The sequence below is a fragment of the Pleurodeles waltl genome, chromosome 9 (assembly GCF_031143425.1).
Source record: "Pleurodeles waltl isolate 20211129_DDA chromosome 9, aPleWal1.hap1.20221129, whole genome shotgun sequence".
Classification (NCBI taxonomy): Eukaryota; Metazoa; Chordata; class Amphibia; order Caudata; family Salamandridae; genus Pleurodeles; species Pleurodeles waltl.
This window is the reverse complement of record NC_090448.1, coordinates 1,054,979,238-1,054,999,344: the sequence shown is the minus strand read 5'-3', so window position 1 is coordinate 1,054,999,344 and position 20,107 is coordinate 1,054,979,238. Positions and strand designations below refer to the sequence as shown.

At 42.4% G+C, this 20,107-nt stretch overlaps 1 protein-coding gene across 1 annotated transcript in view; it reads left to right on the top strand.

Moving 5' to 3' along the window:
* LOC138258772 (galectin-8-like) overlaps nt 1–20,107 on the top strand; it is a 266,967-nt gene that overhangs the window by 60,902 nt on the left and 185,958 nt on the right. Inside the window, exon 3 of the mRNA XM_069206019.1 lies at nt 6,556–6,577. Within this exon, the coding sequence (XP_069062120.1) occupies nt 6,556–6,577 (22 nt within the window). The remainder of the gene's footprint in view (nt 1–6,555; nt 6,578–20,107) is intronic.

The following is a 20,107-nucleotide window of genomic DNA, read 5'->3' as shown; positions in this document are numbered from 1 at the left end:
GCCTATCTCCTTTATTGGGGCCAAAAATCCTCTCAGGCTGCTCTGCACGTTGAAATGTGAGGCAAGAATGCTTGCAAGACTTTTCATTCTGTTAAAATAAAAATAAAATACTTTTCCAGCCTTATTTTCCAATCTCTGTTCAGGCTTTTACACAATGAGAGGTACTGCAGTCATCTCATCTCACCTCAAGGGCTTCTGAAGTTCTATCAGCTTTCTACAGCACTGTTTGTTGCAAATTAAGCAAAATGCTACATACATTTAACATGGTTAATTCTGCATCAGTATGTTCCAAATTATATTTATGGTGCCTTGTTGATAGCTAGCACTCTGCAAATGCCATGTTCTGTTTTTTATTCCTATGCCCAGGTTAATTTTAGTATGAAACACACACTTGCACCTATAGCATTGTTTTTACATGGGATTTATGTGGTTTATGTGCTATAAAATGTATGTGCCTTACTGGCCATTCAGTAATAGCATATTGTTATATATAACTGGCAGATGTACTATCCCACTTACATTTCACTCATTTTGACTTGCTTTACTGGCCCTTGTCAAACACAACAACATACACAACACAGACACACAATTCAACACCACACAATTCCACACCACTCAACATAATGTTTCTTACAAATGCTATTTTCATTATGGTGTCCTCTAGTGGCTGTTCTGTTCATTACAGTCAAGATACTATAATATTCACAACACTTGCGTAATGCTTTGTTTGGGCATTCCTTTTAGAAAACATTTTTGCCCATTACTGCACGATGTGCTCTTTCTGTCTAGGTCATCTATGGGTCCCCACAATACATTGTGGGGACCCCCCCCAAAAAATATAAAAAATGTAATAAACAATGGCAATATTTTTATTTTTTGCTTAAGATAGGGGAAGAAGATAAATAGAAGTGCTTTAGTTATATGCAGGGCCACTGGTATTATGTGACAGAGAGGACCAAATTATGTGGAAGGGTTGACTAATTTGTGTGGCAAGAAAAGTCCAATTATGCATTTCCAATGCCAATAGCTCTAACTCAAGCGAATGTGAGACTATTGTATTGCAAATGCTTGTTTTTACTGCACTGCTGTTCCCATATCTTTAGTGTTTTTACTATTTTGCTATATCTTGGTGAGAAAAAGAGAAATTATTTTCTTTGCAAGGGAAGACTTTAAAAGGAATACAATATTTGAAGGAGACAGCCTTAAGAAGAGTACTATACTTGTTTTCACTGCACATTCAACTTTGAGAACCAGCTCTCAGATAAATCTTTACCATAAAAGCTCAACTCTTGCCCCTTCCTAATGACATCAAAGAGAAAATACCCACGCCTACAAGCTGCAGCTTCATGTAGTCATCTTTTTAGGGTCGAGCCTGTGAGTGCATGCATCTCTTATGCAAGACGCTGTTATGTTCAGCAAAGGGCTTGTTTATGTTGGGATTTCATTGACATACAGTTGAAAATCCACCACTTTTCGTCTTAGGGCGAAAATCATCAACAATTTTATGACCAGCAGAAACAACACTTGTGTTTTGCAGCTCGTTTACATTTAGATCACAATAAATTATCTAACTCACTTAAATATAGCCATTACTTCACATCCTGTTCATGCCTAATCAAAATATACATTTTGAAAGTTAGTACGCCAAGTAAATGTGCCACTAATTTATTTCTAATCAGTAAGATATTTCACCTATTGGATAATCAGGAGGCCAGGAGCTAGAGTCTTAAGGGCTGATTTAGAACTTGGCATAGGGGAATACTCTATCATAAATGTGACAAATATTCCACCGTATTACAATCCCATAATATCCCAGGGGATCGTAATATGGCGGACAGGATATCTGTCATGTTTGTCACGGAGTATTCCATCCGCCAAGATCTAAATCAGGGCCTTCAGCATGGATGGGTTCCAAATGGTGGTAGGTGGGCTGTACATTGGTGCACCCAAAGGCTCTAGGTTTTAATAGTACAAGACAAATATTACATCCCATGTGATCACTGTCACTCAAGGAAGAAACACACAAATCTGATTTCACCCTCATGTTGGCCACTGATGAGGTCACGTGGAGCTCCCGTCATGCTCCGTGACTGAGAACCCCACAAGCAGCAACATGGCGGGTGGTTCGTGCCGGTAGCCGCACAACTACACTGATACCTATACCGGGGGCCTCTTCTTTTCCCCTGTCTTAGCAGCGCTTCTCCAGGAAAGGACTCTGGCCGCTAGGCACATGCAGCCTCTGTCAAGGAAGACTCAGTGGCAGTGACCCAGCGGCAGGGGCGAGAGGGACCCTCCACACACCGGGGCTCGAGCGGTGTGGTGCGGATTCTTGTAGTGGATGGCAACTGGAGTCAAAGTATACTCCACACTGAGCACTGCCGGCGGCCTCATTTTTCTGCCAGGATGTCCCCTGCGGAGACCCAGAAACACAGTCCAGAATCATGAGAATCATGGAGATCAATATAAGGAAGGCAGAAGGAAGAAAAAGATAAGTACCTGTTCAGCGAGTGCAATATGAGGCTCGGGTGGCAGGCTGGAAGCCTCTGTTTTTGTTATAAGTATTTGTGGAGACAGCAGGCAATGCTCAACTAGTTCAAGGGGGAGGACGAGGTGGGGGTATTTTACAAACAAATGCTGTTTGAAAGACTGTTGAACTAAGGGAAGCTAGCTGTGCATTTAGCCCTGCAAAAGTTGGGAGATCCCCATTAGGGGCACCACATTGTGTGAGACTTTCTGGAGACTTTGTTGAGCCAAAATTCCAATATCAATGGGGCTAATGGTCAAAAGGAGATCGTCACAACGGCACTAGGCAGCATAATAGGCAAATCTGTACGGATAAGTGTGTGATGGAACTGGATGCGGCTTGTTGCCCCCTTGTTTTTCTATTTCTATTTGGGACTCTCATTAGTAGCATCACCTGCAGCCTCTTCTAGCCTCCTTTTGCCTCACCTTACTTCATCCCACTCCATCCTACCATTTTTGATTATATTCTACAATTAAATGCAATGCACAGGATACGGGGTATAAGGCACGAACAATGGGAAAAATCTCAAAAGGACCCAAATCCAAGACTTTGACTCCTGCCACGAGAAGGCAAATACATAGCTCTGAGCAGCAAGACCTAGGGGGTCCATGAGAGAATCCGCAGGGGTACAGGACCTATCACTTGCCTTTCTATTTCTTTCTGCACCGCTGGGGTCCAGTCCCTCAGAGGGCTCTGAGCAAGCAACATCCCAGCCAAAGCAATTCGTTGAACTATTCTCTCAAACCTCCACCTCTATATTGAGTAATCTGACCAGTGAGCCTCATACTTCTTCGCCTGTTCGAGCTACACTTGGTATCCTCCCCGTGCTTTATCTACTATAACCCTGCAGCATAAGGAGAAACCTGCCTACCCATTCTAGTATTAGCAGCAACGTTAAAGGGACACTTAAGGCAATGGAAAAGGATAAAATGAAAGAGAAAGGGCAAGCGAGAGCAATCTCTCCAACCAAAGAAATTGTAATGGGCAGCGGATTACTTCCCGCTACGGCTTCAAATCTTGTATCAGGAGCCTCCTACCCAGCTGTATCTGACTCGATATCATCTAATGCTAACATTCTTCCACAAACTTCCTGCTCTTCTCCTAGTACCCTCGTTCCGGCCAACTTGATATGCAGGGTAACTGGCATCCCCTTGATGGAGGAATTGATGGGTCAGATTCTAGAGTTGCTTTGAGCAATAAAACTATCCCGGGAGGAAGCTCGAAGGGAGACGAAGGACCAGCTTAGCAACTGAATACTCACCTAACCTATCTCGCTACAAGAGTATCCCAAGTGGCGCAGAGGGTCTCAGACCTAGAGGATGCTGAAAAACAATTGGAGTCGGCATCATGTCAGATCCAATCATAACTCAAGGAACTTCAATTAAAGTTGGATGAGATGGAGAACAGGTCTCGGCGCTCGAATCATAGGTTCCTAGGGATCCCCAAAGAGATTGAATCAGCTTCATCCATGACCAAGGTAGCATCAGATCTCATCTATAAGTGCATCCTTTCATAAAAGGCAAGAACTGAAGAGGATCTCTCAATTATGAGGGCACACAGGGTACCATTCATACGTCCTGCAAACTCAAAGTATCCCCGTACTATACTGGTCAATTTTGGAGATTTTAGGATAAAGGAACAAATCCTTTCCCAAGCCATAAAAATGAGGGACTTTAATTCTGGTGACAGCTTCAGCGTCTGCATGTTTTCTGATATGTCTATTGCAGCTGTCCACCGACGTCGCAAATTTGTTGAACTGATAGACGATTTTAAGAGTTTGGGGGCCCCAGCGGGTACTGTGCAACTAGCTAAACTCAAAGTGCTTCATAAAGGACAAGCACATGTTTTTCAGGACGTATAGAAAGCAAAGAACTTCTTAGAACTGCTCAAAAAACTATGATTTTGTATCAAGGAACTCGACTCCGACTCCAGGGCTGCAGTGCTGACTTTCCTTCTGCACCATCGACCAACTCCTGCAATCCTCAGCTTGGTGGGTAGGGGCTCATGCCCCCACTGGACTCTGCTGTGTCTTCTGGACCTGGTCCCCCCTTTTCACAGGTCTTCGTCTTCAGGAATCCACCGTTGGTTTCTTGCAGTCATCTCTGGGTTTTGCAATTCTCTTCTTTTCTTCTAAGTGGGTGTTCTGGGGAAATCCTAGTAATGTACTCCTGCTTTCCTGGTTGCTGGGGGGTGCTGTGGTACTTACATTTGTGCTTTCCTGGTACCCCCACTGACCCCCTGCACACTCCATTTGCCTGGGTGTGGATGACACTCTCGCATTCCATTCTTTTAGTATATAGTTTGTGCTCCCCCTAGGTCCACAATTCTCTATTGTGTTTTACACTGTTTGCACTGTTTTTAACTATTCTTATGCCTATTTCTGACAACTAGTGTATATATCGTATGTATTACTTACCTGCTAAGGGAGTATTGCCTCTATAGTAATTTTGATGTTGTGTTATCATAATAAAGTACCTTTTTTCCAACACTGAGAGTATTCTTTCATGCGTGCAAGTGCTGTGTGCATGAGCTTTGCATGTCTCCTAGAAAAGCCTTGGCTGCTCATTCACAGCTACCTCTAGAGAGCTTGGCCTCTAGACACTGCTTACAGTTCACTAATAGGGGATACCTGGTATAAGGTGTAAGTACCTCAGATACCTACTACAAACCAGGCCAGCTTCCTATAACGGCGCACCATGGCGCAGGGTAAGGGCAATACCTTCAAAATTTTTGGCTCTATGGTGTAGGATTAGCGCCATAATTTTGGCACTAATTCTGCACAGTGCATAAGGGTCCATTGAAAGCTATGGTGTGCCCCCATTTAATGCCTGCTCTGTGCAGGCGTTAAAGGTAGCCGCAAAAAATGATGCAGTGGAATGTCTTAGATTCCACTGTGCCATTTTTGTGGTCCTCCTGACGGGTGAACAAACCCTTGCATATATTATGCCTGGCCCAGGCATAATGTGGCTCAAGGGGTTACAAAGTAGCGCCATGCATGTACTGTGCCACTTTGTAAATATGCTGCAGCGATTTTGGCCTTCATTGAGCCACATTAGTGTAAAAAAAAAATGCCGCTAATGTGGCGCAAGTAGGCGCTAGACCCTCTTAATTCTGGGCCATAAAGTTCACCACTAGCCCTATGGTGAACACAGTCAGTTTATAGGACCAACCGTGGTGGTGGTTCATACAAAGCCATTTAAAAGTTAGGTGTTCATCCAACATGATTGAGAGATGCTTACACCAAAGTTTTGAAATTTTTGCACTTTTACTAAAACAAATTTCCCAAAGTGGGAATTTGTTTTTGGGAAAGTAAAAGCTAATGGTCCCAACACCATGGGAGCTTTCTCATGTGGTGCGGGGGTAGTTTTAAAACATTTTTTGCCCTTCATCGTTTTGATGTTCCTGCAAGTGACAGACAGTAAACAATATGCCATCCAACCACCCACTCTAAAGAGAGTAGACAGTGAGATGGCCTATGTTCGGCAGCCTCTACTCCCTCAAGCTGCCAGAGGAAGGTTCGCACCATCAGAGTAAATTTAAATCAGGTAGTGTAAACCTGGCATACTGCCCGACTGAAAATCGGGAAGGTGGACCGAGAGTTTGGCAGACATTGTACTACATCACCAAAATTTAAATTAGGCCCTAAGTTTTCTGTCTATAGGTACTACTTTTTTCACACAAACACCAGTCACTAGAGAAGATATCATTCAATAACCTACAGTACCAAAATAGGGCAAATTCCACAGATTTACACTACAACACAATCTTATTATCCACGCTCATGTTTTCCTCATCATATCGAGAGCTGCAAAAGAAATATCTATGCACCAACTATGTTTACAGTATTTTGCATGTGGCACCAGTATTTTGAACACTATGTACATAAATACTAGCTTATCCTTTGCTGATCAAAAGTGCTGTACAATGATGAATGATATAATTCCTTTAATATGTTTTGTTAGAAGACAGCATTTTGCAGTATTAATGAAAAATTATGCTTTGGTAACTTCTTATTTTACTTTTGGTTTTAGGGCGTCGGTGGCGACAAGTCTTGTAAGTTTTTTATTTATTGCAATATCCACAATTTATCTTGTGTGACTTTATGGCTTGTAAAAAATATCCTACATGTATTTGTGCCTTACTTAGAAGTATTTGTTTGTTATGAACTTGAGTGATTTTTAACAAAGGAGGTACTTGCTTAGAGCTGATATTTCAGGAACTTTTTTGAGTGACAGGACATCTGAAAAAATTGCTATACATTTAGTAAATGTAAACATATAGGTGGAGTTGCTAGTTTCACAGTATTCATGCCTTTCTTTGCTTACAATTTATGAAAAACATTGAATACCAAAAAGGATCCTATTGACTACTGGCCCAATGGCACTCTACCTTTGACACTTGGACAGATGTGAATTGCAGCGTTGGTGGCATTCCCTTATTTCACATGTACGTTTGTCCTTATATTATATTGTTATCATTAAGTTGTTTCTGGGTGTTTGGACATAGGGTTCTGTCACTTGACAATCTTACATCATCCACTTTGATTATTTATGTTTATTTTAGTACAACACATAAATGCTTTTTGTGATCAACTCTATCTTTTCACGCATCAGCAATTGAAGCAGTAAACATATATAAACATATATAGAATCACATTTCCATAGTTTCCATAAGAAAAGCATTTTTGTTTGTTTATAACTTGATACCACTTGACAAATCTTTACAAAACCTTCCCAAAAAAGTCTCATGGACCTCAGCTTCTCCCTGGAAAGTTTTGGGATGTTCCGTCAAGCGGGTTGCAAAGTCTTTGCAGAGCTGACAGAAGTTAAGTTAAGATTTGATTAGCAACTACCACATCAATAATGAGGCGACGGCAGCCATTTTAGGACCCATGGACTCAGTCCCCCTGAAACGAAGGTTAAAAAAACATATAAAGGGGCAGGGTAGGGATACTCTGCCCCCCTTGGCCTGGCATGGGCGTTGGACCCGTACATTTGTGGTGGATCCATGAATCAGTGGCAAAAAAAAGAAACAACAAAAACAAAAAAGCAATATTAAAAAAATGCCCCGGGGACAACAAAATATGTTTTCATGAGGAGTAGCGTGTGCCCTTACCCAAGCCTCCTTGAGGCCTGAGGGACCTCATTCCCTGGAGTCACTATTCATATAATAGGGAGTGGGGTGCATAGACCCCATTCCCGTACTGATTAAACAGATGCCTTGCTGTCCTCAAACCCCGGTCTGAACATTTAAATTAGGCAAGGGGACACACAGCCCCTTCTCCGTATCTTGCAAAGGCCTCAGGAAACCCGGGGTTGTATGCAAAATAAATGGATGAGAGCAGGCAGCCCCCTCCAAAAGCCCCTATATTGGCCTAGGACACCATCCCACAGGGATGCAAGCAAAATAAAAGGGAGGGAAGCATGCAACCCCCCTCCCTGAGGCACTGTTCGGCCCCAGAGACCACATCCCCATGACAAATTATCTTTTTGTGAGGAATGGCAGTCTCCTCCCCCCACCCAGTGCCGTACACCAGCTCGGAGAATCCCATCCCATGAGCATGGTCCAACAGTGTCCTGGTGGTCCTATCCCCCGGGACACTGCAAATCCCTGCCCAGGAGACTGCGGGAATTACCTTTGTGCCCTATCCCAGGCAGGGAACACAACTCTGCTCTTACCAAGGCGGGAAGAGTGAAAAAAGCTTCTCCTGTCCCGGGAAAAGCAAGGTAGAGTAATGGAGCCAGCTCCTGTCAGTATCGTGCTTGCCGGAGAGCTAGCAAGGGACATGAGGGCCTTGGAACTCCCCTTTGAAGACCCAAACAAAAGTGGAATTTTGGATTCCCGAGGTGGGCACTGGGACACCACTTAACTTATTTAAAAAATGGCTTCAGCCAAGTTTTAAAAAACTAAGCATGAGTGACTCAGCTGGTATGTTTTAGTGGTTTTCTTAATTTAACATGGTATTTTAACTGATATTTGTACCTTACTATCAAATTCCTTCAACTTTGTTTGTTCCATTGGATATATATATATACATCTATATATATATGTGTATAAATACACATGTATATATATATATATATATAAACACATATATATATATATATATATACAAACACACACAAATAAACATACATGTATATACACACACACATACATATATATATATATATATATATATATATATATATATTATATATACATTCTTATTTATTTATACACATATATATAAACACACACACTCATTATTGTTTCTATTTTTCAGCTCAGTGGTTTTGTAGAGTTTTCCACTTAATGGAGCTGCTTTCCTCCTAAACTCGGCACTCTGAGATTTATGGGATAATTCATATTTACTTGACAACTCTGAAAAGGGTATAATCTAATTCTCCAATAACAATAGGGAAACATCAGTTAAACCCTTTGACCAACACTTTTTCCAAAAAATAACCCAACCCTTCTTTTTAATCCTTTTATTATATCAAATGGGACTAAAGTGAAATGTATTCATTACAAACAAATTGGAAACAAAATATGGCCTTAATAGAAAGCAGGGATGTACCACCACTCAGGGAAGCCAACATGTCAGAGGGCTATGCATTAGGAGAATATGCCTTTAAGAAAAATGAGGAAATAAGGAAAGTTCCAAATGATACTATAATCTATCCTTATTTAGGGTAGCATTAATGGGTAGCATCATAAGGACATACAATGAAATACCAGGAAGGATCATCATTTTGAGTGAGTCTAAGTGGCTCCACCATGAAACAATAGAAAGATCCATTTTACTGTTAGATGCTTGACCTCAAACATAACTTCTTCTATGTTTGTTTGTAAAGTATCTCTGATAGACTTGCAGTAACAAATTCAAAGACATTTGATCTTGGACAAATTCCATGATAAAGCTGCTTCAAGGAGAGGATCTTTAAAACAGAAGTTAAGAGGCATAACTTCCAACTTATAAATGTTACATTTATAATCATAAATCATTGAATACTTTTTGAGCTTATCAAAAAAGTTGAGAGGGATAGTTGTTCTTGTTTAGACATAAGTAACAAAATATCATCAGTTTACATGGTACATTTAATCTTTTGATCCTTTACAATGAATCTCAAAGAAGCCTCTGAATCTTTAGTCTGGATCAGAGGAGATCTGGTACTAAAGTAAAAAGTGAATTGGATAAGGGAAAGCCCTGTCTTGTGCATCTCTTTAGGAAAAAAGATATTAAAAAGATTCTGGACCGTATTGCTATGTGACGTCTAAACAAAACCCATCTGTTCTATTCCAAAAAGATGAAGCACAAACTTTTCCAATTGCAACGCTAATGACTTTGCAAAGATGTTACAGCCAATATTAATAACTGAAGTGCTATGTCTCTCTGTTAGTACTTCTTTGATCCCACTAAGGTTGGATTAAGGGCTTAGGACAATTCTGGAAACAATTGCAGTTAGACCCTAATCCTTTGAAGAAAACTGTGGGTCACACCTGAATTGTTACATTATTGTTGGGGCTGGAGGAAATGCTTAGTCACCCAGTGCTGGCAACCTCCCTTGGATTAAATACATAAGAGATACAATCCTGAGCATGGGACTAGTCATCCTGTGGGAAGACCCCGGGTGGACTGGTTTAGTCATAAGTAATATGGAGCTTAAGAGGCAGTTCAAGATTTTTAAGCTATGTAAGCTTTTGACAACATAGGCTCTGGGTACTCTAACCAGCTCTTTTACCTCGGTTGAAGATACTTATTTTGCAGAACATTTCTTAGATGATGTAGAGCCAAGCCTAGCTAGAAAGTTGTATATACAGTTTAGACATGGATCCTTACCACTCCCTACTTACACCTCGAAATGGAGGTGCAGAGATGGCCTGTCCATCCTGTGGACGTATCAAAGAGACAGTGACGCACATGCTTTTTTTTGCCCAGTGTACAGAAGGGCTAGGGCCAAATGGCTAATCCCCATCTGCAGGAATCTCAGCATCACTCAATACGAGGTGGCATGCAGAATCCTACAGTCAGATACCAGTAAACCTGTTGTCTTTGTTGTCTCAAAGTACCTATTTGCCATGTGGCAAATTAGGAAGAAACTTGTTTCAGCACCTCTGGATAATGCTGAGGAGTGTTCCTCATTTTAACATGATAATGTATATATGGTTGCTGGGGTTAAAACGTTAACACACTCCTTATTGGTACTTGTGCATGGATAACCGGAGTCGCCCTTTTGTTGGCTTTTAGAGCTTATGCTCTATTATTTTAAATTGTGACACATTTATAGGTATTAATTTAGCAATAAATTATGTTTTATTGTTCATATGAATCATATGTTTTTATCGTTTTTTTTTTAACTGCTGTATGTCTCTCTTTTATGGCATAATGCAGAAATAAAGAGTATTGAACTGAACTAAACTGAAATTGGCCTATAATTTTTATAAAAGGATGGGGCACTTTTTGGAGAATGATACATAACATATCTTCCATTGAGAAGGTTTCACACTTACTTATGTGAGAAAATGTTTAATAATTTAAAAAAGCATAGGAAGTATAATTTTTGAAATTTGTGAATAAAACGCAACTGTAAAACAATCTGGACCAGGTGCTTTTTCTTTTTTTATTATGTTTATTTTTATAATTCATCAAAACTAGAAACAAATACAGCCAATTTATCCCACACAGAATTCCAGGCAACAATAAAAAACATAATTGATTAGAAAAATAGCATGGATAAATCCAATCATCTGGCATAAAGGTTTGTTCTCGCTTCCCTTTACAAAGTATTTAATAAATCCAACATGGGCTCCCAGATCTTTTTAAGATCTAGTTGTTTGTTATCATGATTAATAATGGTCATTACCACACCCGCAAAGTCAATAAATTGATACCATTATTCTTTCAAATGAGGGGGGTTGCAGTCCTGCCATAGTTTTACAATCTGTAATCTTGCAAGAAGAGCGACAAAAACAATACCCTTAAGTTTGTCCAGAATATATTCGGGATACCCCAACAATATTACTTCACATGACATAACAATATCAATTTTTGACAACTGGCCAAGCTCTTGTCAATGCGTCTCTACAGCTTGGCATGTAATAAACATGTGGACTGTGTCAGCGTTATCAATATGGCATCTAGGACATTTTGAATCTGCCAAATATACCCATTTATATACATCCTTTCTGGAGTATAGTAAATATCCTGAATAGATTTATAATGGTGAATTGTAAGCCTGGAAACTTTTAAAAGCTTATGTTGTGCCTGCTTAAGAAAAATTAGTTTTGAAAGCTTCCAAGACTATCGATCCAAAGGGTTTTTGGATATTGTTAGGTTGCTTCTCCAAACACAGAGCACACATTTTGCCGATAATGCCCTTATGTCTAGAAGACAGAAAATGATCTAAAAAAGTAATAGCGTTGTGATTGACCGATGACCTCTAAAATAGTCCCTGACCTGTAAATATTTAAAATATCCTGAACCTAGATTTCGATTAATTAATGACAATCTCTCAAATTAGTGGACAACTTTCTGCAGTTTTGTGCAAGACCAAGTAAGGACTAAAGCATCTGAAAATAAAAACCGGGAAGCACGGAATATGTCATAAGGAGATATATTTGCTAACTAGGGAACTGCGACTTCTATGTTTCCTAACAGGGTCTTTAATATTGTTCTTTTAAAACAGGAAGGTTAAAATAAGATCCCTGAGAGGCAAGGTGTTTGCAGAAAGGCCAAGAACTTGTGAGAGCCTTGTTGAGAAACAGCCCAAAAATAAAACTTCAAGCATCGAAGTAAAAAGTAATGCCCTCATTTTTGGTAAAGCTAATATCCTAATGAGGTTACTTCAACATTGAATACCAATCCATTTGATGAGAAGCTGTGCAATGGTTATGGTGTTCATCAGGATAAATCAGAGTAAATACCTTATCAATATTAGATCTAATCTGAAACTCAAAATATGTAGCAATGGTTACAAAGTGAGCGTCTCTAGCAGGATGTTTACCATTATATAAAACTTGAGTCTTACCTATTTTTAGTGCATAGGCAGACAAAATAGGCATATTTCTTAGCTTTATTTTCTATTGCTTGTAATGGCAGATCAGGAAACAAATTGCCAGATCGTCAGCATAATCAGCACAAGGAACACCCTTCCTGATGGATCGAATTAGAGCTATAGGCGGATATGCGTGGACTGAGATAACATCTTCATATAGGGCTCCAAATATAAAATAAACAATTGGAGTGAAGCGGGGGACCCTCAACGCATACCTCGCATAATTGTGAACTTATCCGATTGCACACCCATAGGCACCACTCTTGCAGAGAGGTTGTGATAAATTACCCGTATTCTTTGAGTCAGCTTTGGGCCAAAGCTGAAACTTTTGAGGACACAGCAGAGAAAAGGCCAGGAGACTCTGTTGAATGCTTTTTCTGCATCCAATAGGGCCATCCTAGCCAATATTCTGAGTTCTGCAGCCACTTTAAAAACAGCAACCACTACGTTTGTGTGGAGAGTGGTATCCCTTACAGGGATGACCTCTTGCTGTAAGGGGACTAGCCAGCTATTAATCCAAGGTTTAAACGTACTGGCCAAAATTTCAGGTCATACATTTGAATCATCATTAATACACCTGATTTATTTAATTACTGTAATCTCCAGACGTCCCGAGAGAACCCACCTTATTCGATGTTGGAAGTATTTTTCTAACATGAGACTCCAGTGGTTTGCCCTTGGTGACACTGGGCCTGGCAGAGAGGTTGGCTTCTGTATCAGCTCCTGATAGCTGTGTCTACACAGGTGCTTTGGATTATATTAAAGATCCCTCTGCTCCTTCTGTATGTGATAGAGCCTCAGGTTGGATTCATGCCTGAGGAGGGTGAGTACGGGTGTGAAATGCTGGTGCTTTTAGAAAGAGGAGCTCCCTATCTGAGCGTTTTACATATTTTGCCATACCAGGCCACAAATAATCTACAAGCACTCCACCGAGCAGTTTGAAAGATCCCAAATTTCACCAGAAGCACCAAATGTGCAAGCTTGGAGGAGGGGGGTAGCCTCCAGGAAAAATACTATACAAGGCACATATGGGGCCCATATGGCTGCAACTACTGCTGCAACTGTTGTAGTTGGAGCAGAAAAAAGGAAAAGAGGGCCTAAGAGGTGTGGCAGTGGGAGTTGCTCCTGTAAACCAAGCCCCAGACAAGGCCGCTGAGGCAGAGGCGAAATCCTAGATAGGAAAGGAGCAGAACAAGTCAACTCAAGGTGCCAGTTGAGTTGGGCCGGATTGCGGCCTAGGTGATGCAGGGAAGGTGAAAGGAGGAGCGAGTGATGTGCTCCACCTGTAAGGAGAAGGGACAGAGGTGACAGCAAAAGCAGATCTATGGCCGTAAAGCTGCTCCTCAAACCCAGAATCAGAACAGGAATCGCCACACATGCTGCTATATCTGCTCCTTAGGTGTCTGCCACATACCAGGTAAAGCATGCTTTAATCATCATTTCCAGCGTGCGGTGATTAACAGCATCACCCCCCTCCCGATGGCGGCCAACCTCCTCCACAGGTTACAGCCACTCAGCCTACCAATGTCATCTTCTTTTTCCTGTAGAGAGTTTGTTAATGGCATTAAAATGTCTTTAATTCCTGAGTTATTTTCCAGGAGAGATTTAGGTTTCTTGAACCCTTTTTTGTAAGTAAAATAAGCATCAAGGGATGCCTTTGTGGAGGACTCTTCAGGAGAGAAATTATTCTGATACAAATTTGAAAGCAAGAAGTAATTTCTGATTCTCTAATGATGTATTCACCCAAATCATTGTGAAGGACATCGCTACTGACTTCTCTTTTTTTTCTTCAATTTGTGGTAATGTGCTAGTATGGAACCTGATCTATTCTTTTCTCCTTATTACTTAGCATTTACTTTGAGAAGGTACCGACATGCTTTCTTAGTGAAGGGTTTATTAAGTTGTAGTTTAGCTTCAATCAACTTCTTTAGATTTGCTTTGTTTTTTAGAAGTGAAGTAAGGCTGTTCTAATATCTTAGTTTCACATAACATTTCAGAAAATTGAATGGTATTTGTGAGCTGTGGAACTGTATTGTTTTGTGCAGAATAGTCGACTGCATAGGTACTTGAGGTTGTAATGCACCAGCTTGAGGTACATGTTTATGTAATGGTCTAGTACTGCCGTTCCTGCAAACCGGAATATGCGCCAGAACCCACATCTGGCATTTAGTACAGTGTGCCCCAAAGCAAATCCCTTGTCCTTGCATGGGCCAATGATTGTTGTTTCCTTTGAGAAACGTTAACTTGAGCCAATTCTTGTTTTAGAACTCGTGTAGGAATCTGGGGAAGATGTTAACTTGTTGCAGGAGCATGTGGCATCCTCATGACTCAGACTGGGTGTGGTGACAGACTGGGAGTGGACAGGTGCAGCAGGTATTTAAAGCCACACCAGTCTTCAGGTGATTGCTTGCTGTCCGAGGTCTTCAGATGCAGAGTGGGATTCTCTGCTCCTCCACACTTGTTCCTGGATCGTCTATTCCATAGCTCAGCGTCGAAGATGTCAATACTAGAAAAGAAGAAATCACGAAGCATCACAAAAGGGGGTAACACGTTGCACATATTTGAAAGGCTTCTTACCAGTTACCTTTGATAGTTGATTGCCAGAAGTTCAGACGGGCAGTGCACACTAGAAGGGCATGATATTAGTGTCCTTTGTTACTTGAATTCTTGCATTCTTGCGAATAATAACGCTTGCAATGATGGTACAGATGTGAGCGTGTGTTGGACAATTGATATTTTAACGATGTACTATGAACATGTTTGTTATAGTTGAGTTTTATGTAGCATTTTTGTGATGCCAATCATTGCCTATGATAAAGAACACTCAGTGTTTGGCACACGCTATTTTGAAAAGGTGAATCAAAGGTCTGTTATTTCCATGTTCAATCATCACTGTGATGTAACAGTGATGACACCAATCACATACAAAAGTGAGCTTTAGTATATTAACCCTTTGCTTTCAGTATGGTTAAAACACTGAACTCTGTTCTTTCAATACTAACACACTGCGCTTATTAATCCATGAATATTTGAGAAATCTAAATACTTAAGAATTGATTTTCATTCTTTATCGCCTGTTATATGTCTATGATTGTGAGTGTGACTGTGTTTTAGAAAATCTCATCAAGACCCAACAAGCAAGACATACACTGAATTTCTTGACCATTTTTAGGTAGGTCTTCCAGTGGGGCCACATTGACTTTGGAAAAAGGTGGGAATACATGTAGATAGTATAGAAAGCTAAACATTGTATCTGGTTGCAGGTTTCACACTGTTTCTTGAAGATCCCTAGAGGGATGGGAGAGCCATCAAAAGCGGGAAAGGGGACCTGACAGGTACACCTAGTTTGTGGGAATTGTGTAGAGTAGTTTTAATATATCGATTACATGAAAAGTGTTATTTGACTAAGGGGGTCATTACGAGTCTTGCGGGGTGGAAAAGGCCACCCGTCAAACTTTCGCGGCTAGGTTTCCGCCGTAGCGGGCGCCTTCCCGTGGCTCCATTACTAGTTCCTCGCTGGGTCATCGGGCGGGGCCCAGCAGAGAACAGCCCACAACATTGACTCAAGCTCATAATTGAGCTGGCAGCTATGTTGCGGTGCGTAGGGTGCAACAGCACCCGTAGTGCTTTTCACTGTCTGCAATGCATACAGTTAAAAGCGTGAAGGGGCTGTCCATGCTGGCCCCTGCACTGCCAATGCCAAGTGCATGAACAGTGCAGGGGCCCCCCTGCATCCAACGCTGCCCTGGCAGATTAGGACCGCCAGTCCCTCCAGTGGAGGGAAGATGGCGGTGCTCGAGGTCCGACTGAGGCCCAACCGCCACAGTCATAATGTGGCGGTCTAACCACGGTCAAAGCAGTCGGACCACCGCTTTGGCTGTGGTCAGACTGCCAGCACAGCCCTTTGTCTCCGTGGGACGAACCGGTTAGACCCTGACAATTTCAATACAATAAAATCAGTGTACAGAGTTATAAAAAAATAAGAAAAATCTTTTTCTATTTTCTTTTCTTTTTGCAAAAAGTATAAATGGTTAATTGTTCTCTTGAGGCTGCATGAAAATCATCTCGAATGGAAGGTCGTGAAGAATCTTTAGTTCTATTAAACTCAAAAAAATTCTTTGATAAAGTGCTCATAAGTGGCAATAAAGGTTCTATAGTTACACAAGGCCTCATTGAATCTTTTTCTGCAGGTTTTGGTACTAGTTGAAAGAAAGTTGTGTTCCGTCCAAACAATGACCTGATTATATATAAGGATAGAGATAATCTCTGAATTTACTAGATGCTAATCACATTTTTGACCAAAAATAATGAATTCTGGTTTGGGAAGGGTGAGTTGGGGAAAAAATACCTTTGTAAATCCGGGTTAAAGAATCTCCATGAGTCTGAAATGGCTCTTTGAGATATGTTTTTGTACATGTTATTTGATATTAATTTAACCCATTAGTTTCAAGAAAGGGATCCATTAATTGTTTGCAATTTCCCCCTAGAAAAAGTATCACTAGTTTGCTCTAGAATTTTTTGGGGAATAGTCTTCCAAAAAGCCAGATCTGAGTGATTGGGACAGAATGCATTTATAATACAACTATCCAGTCATCAATCTTAAATTTAACAATTAACCATCTACCTTCTAAATAAATGTCCTGAGAAATTAAAGATAATCGAAGATTTTGATTACACAGAATTGCAACACAATTCCTATTCCCAAAAGCAGACAAATAAATATTTCATCTAACCCTTGTTTTCTTAAGATCCACCACCTCATTATCAAATAGGTGAGTCTCTTGTAATAATATACACAGACCTTTCATTCTACGCAGGTGAAGCTAAAACTTCTCTTTATTGGATTCTCTCACCCCTTAACATTTCAAGTGATACATCTTAAATTATTCATGTAAAACCCTTAAGACAATTTATAAACAAGTGTCTCAATAAACCATAAGCTGCAGAGAACTCAAAGAGACAAATTACAATAGCATGTAAAGAGATTGGATAGCACAGAAGAAAGATGAATAACAAAGAGGAAATATCCCCTGGCGGATAGAAACAAAATTCTAGGCACATATGAACACTAAAGATAAAACAACTAGAATAGTCCCGTAAGGCCAAAAACATAGTTAAGTCCCTAAAAGAAGACATAGGCCCTCATTATGAACACAGCGGTCCGTACTGCGGCACCGGAGGTGGCGGTAAAAACCGCCAACAGAGGAGCGGGCCGGACCGCCAAATAATGAACCAATCGAATCACAGGCATCCAGAAAACCACTCACCGCCAGTAGAGGAGTGCCCACGACAACGGCAAAGTCCGCCCACAGGCCGACTGAAAGGTCCAACCCACCCATCAAATAATGAACCACTAGTCTGCTGCCAGTTCCGGGGCGGGAACCACCGTCACGCAAAGCCAGGCGGAAATAAACCAAATCCAATGAAAAGCTCACCGGAGGCCCACACAATGCGCCGAAGAAGACATGGATAGAGAGCTACAGATCATGCCAGCCCTGTTCCTTGCCATATACCTCCATGACCGAGACCGCTGATGAAGACAACAACGGTAAGTACCGCAACCTACGAAACAAGGGAGGAAAGGGCACAGTTACATACCCACCCACTCCACCCACCCTGCATGTCCACACAACCCTTCACAGCAGCACAACCCATACACCCCACAGCAAGAGGTACTTACCTGACACAAGGCAAATCCAACTTGACCATAGTACATACAAATGCCCCACACCCATAAACAATGAAACGAAAGAGCAGGGTTCAACAGTGTGCCGCCAAAACACAGGCCACACAGGAATATTTTATTGAAGCTCACAGAGCCAACTACTTCAAACAGGCCAATGGCCAGTCCATAGCGCTACAAGTGACATGGGCCACAACGGACCCAACCTGACTCCCAAAAGTGCACGGTAGTCCACCTAATGAGGCAACAAAGGGGCATCCAGGCACCTCACGGAATGAGGGCAGGGGGTGGTGGGGGAGGGAATTTGCGACGTGGTGGGGCTTGGACTTTCGTTTGGAAGGTGGAGGGGTTGTGGGTTTGTCCTTTGAAGGGGGGGATGTTTCGAGCGGGTGGAGCCAGATGGACTTGGCTCTGCCCAGGCCGTTTTTTTCTCTGGGGAAGGGGCACAGGAATGTGAAGGGCGGTCAGGGGTGGGCTCTGAAGAGGAAAGAGTGGAAAGGGCAAGGGGGTGTACACACTTAGGGACAAGACGAGGTGGGCCGGTGGTTTGGAAGAGGTCAGCACAGGAGAGGAAAAGTTTCTTCGGAGCAATTAGGGTGGTCCTGGATGAGGGCGTGGGAGTGGAGGCAGAGGCAGTGGATGTATGTGGTGTAGGGGTGCGTGTAGTGGGTGCAGGTGACTGGACAGTATGCTGTGTGTGGTGTGGTGGATGTGTGATGGGTGGGTGTCTTGGTGCGTTTGTGTGTTTTTGGAGGAGGGGGTGGACACAGTGGGAGAAGACAGGCAGCTAGTGTGGATGTATGTTGTGTGGGTGTCTGCAAGTCTGGTGAGTGTGCTGCATGTGTCAACTACAGTAGATGTGGTGAGTGCAGGTGTGGTGTATGGGGTGCATGTGTGGATGTCTGCTATTGTGGTGAGTGCAGTAAGAGGAGCAGCAACAGTGACTGAAGGTGCAGTGCATGAGGGTGTGAATGTAGAGGGGACATACAGGGAGGCGGAAGAGGTGGGCACACTGGGGGAAGTGGATGTTGTTGTGTGTGCCTGTGTCTGTTGGCTGTGTGAATGCTTGTGTTGGGAGGTGTGGTGCTTCTGTTTAGAAGTGTGCTTCTTGTGTGTTGATGTGCTTGACTGCGTGTCAGAATGTGTGCTTTGGACGGGTGAAGGCAGTGCGGTGCTTGAAGGGGTAGAGGAAGTTGGAGGGGGGACGGAATGGCCAGGGAAACTGGCTGCCGTCCAAGAGGAGGCTAAAGCCTGAAAAGATCTCTGTAGGGCAGACACGGCACTGTGAATGCCATCCAGATAGGCATTTGTCTGCTGGACCTCTGATGCTAGACTCTGGATGGCATTGACAATGGTTGTCTGCTCTACAGAGATGGTTCTCAGGAGGACAATAGCCTCCTCCGTAAGGGCAGCGGGGCTGGCAGGGGAGAAGGTGCCTGGGGCGAAGGAGACGCCCACCTTTCTGGGTGAGCTGGCACGGGCAACACAGTGGGGAGCAGAAGTGAGGGCGGTGATGGAATGGGGGGTGGCGGAAGATGTCACTGTAGTGGTGTGGCCACTAGGATCCGCCACCGCCGGGGAGCCCCCATCGGGGGAGGTCTCAGAGTCACTACCTCCAGTGGTAGTTGCCTCCCCGTGTTACTCCCCTCACCCTCCCACCCACTGGTCCCCTTGGCGTCAGATGTCTCTGCCTCTGAGGATCCGTGGGCTGCTGCTTCCCCACTTGCCAGTGCCTCAGCTGCCTCACCAGATGTTGCTGCTGTACAAAACCAACACAAAAGAACAGGGATGGGGAGACAAAACAGGAGAGACACTTGTAAATAGCTGAATGGAGGTACATAGTGGCCATACATACACCCACCC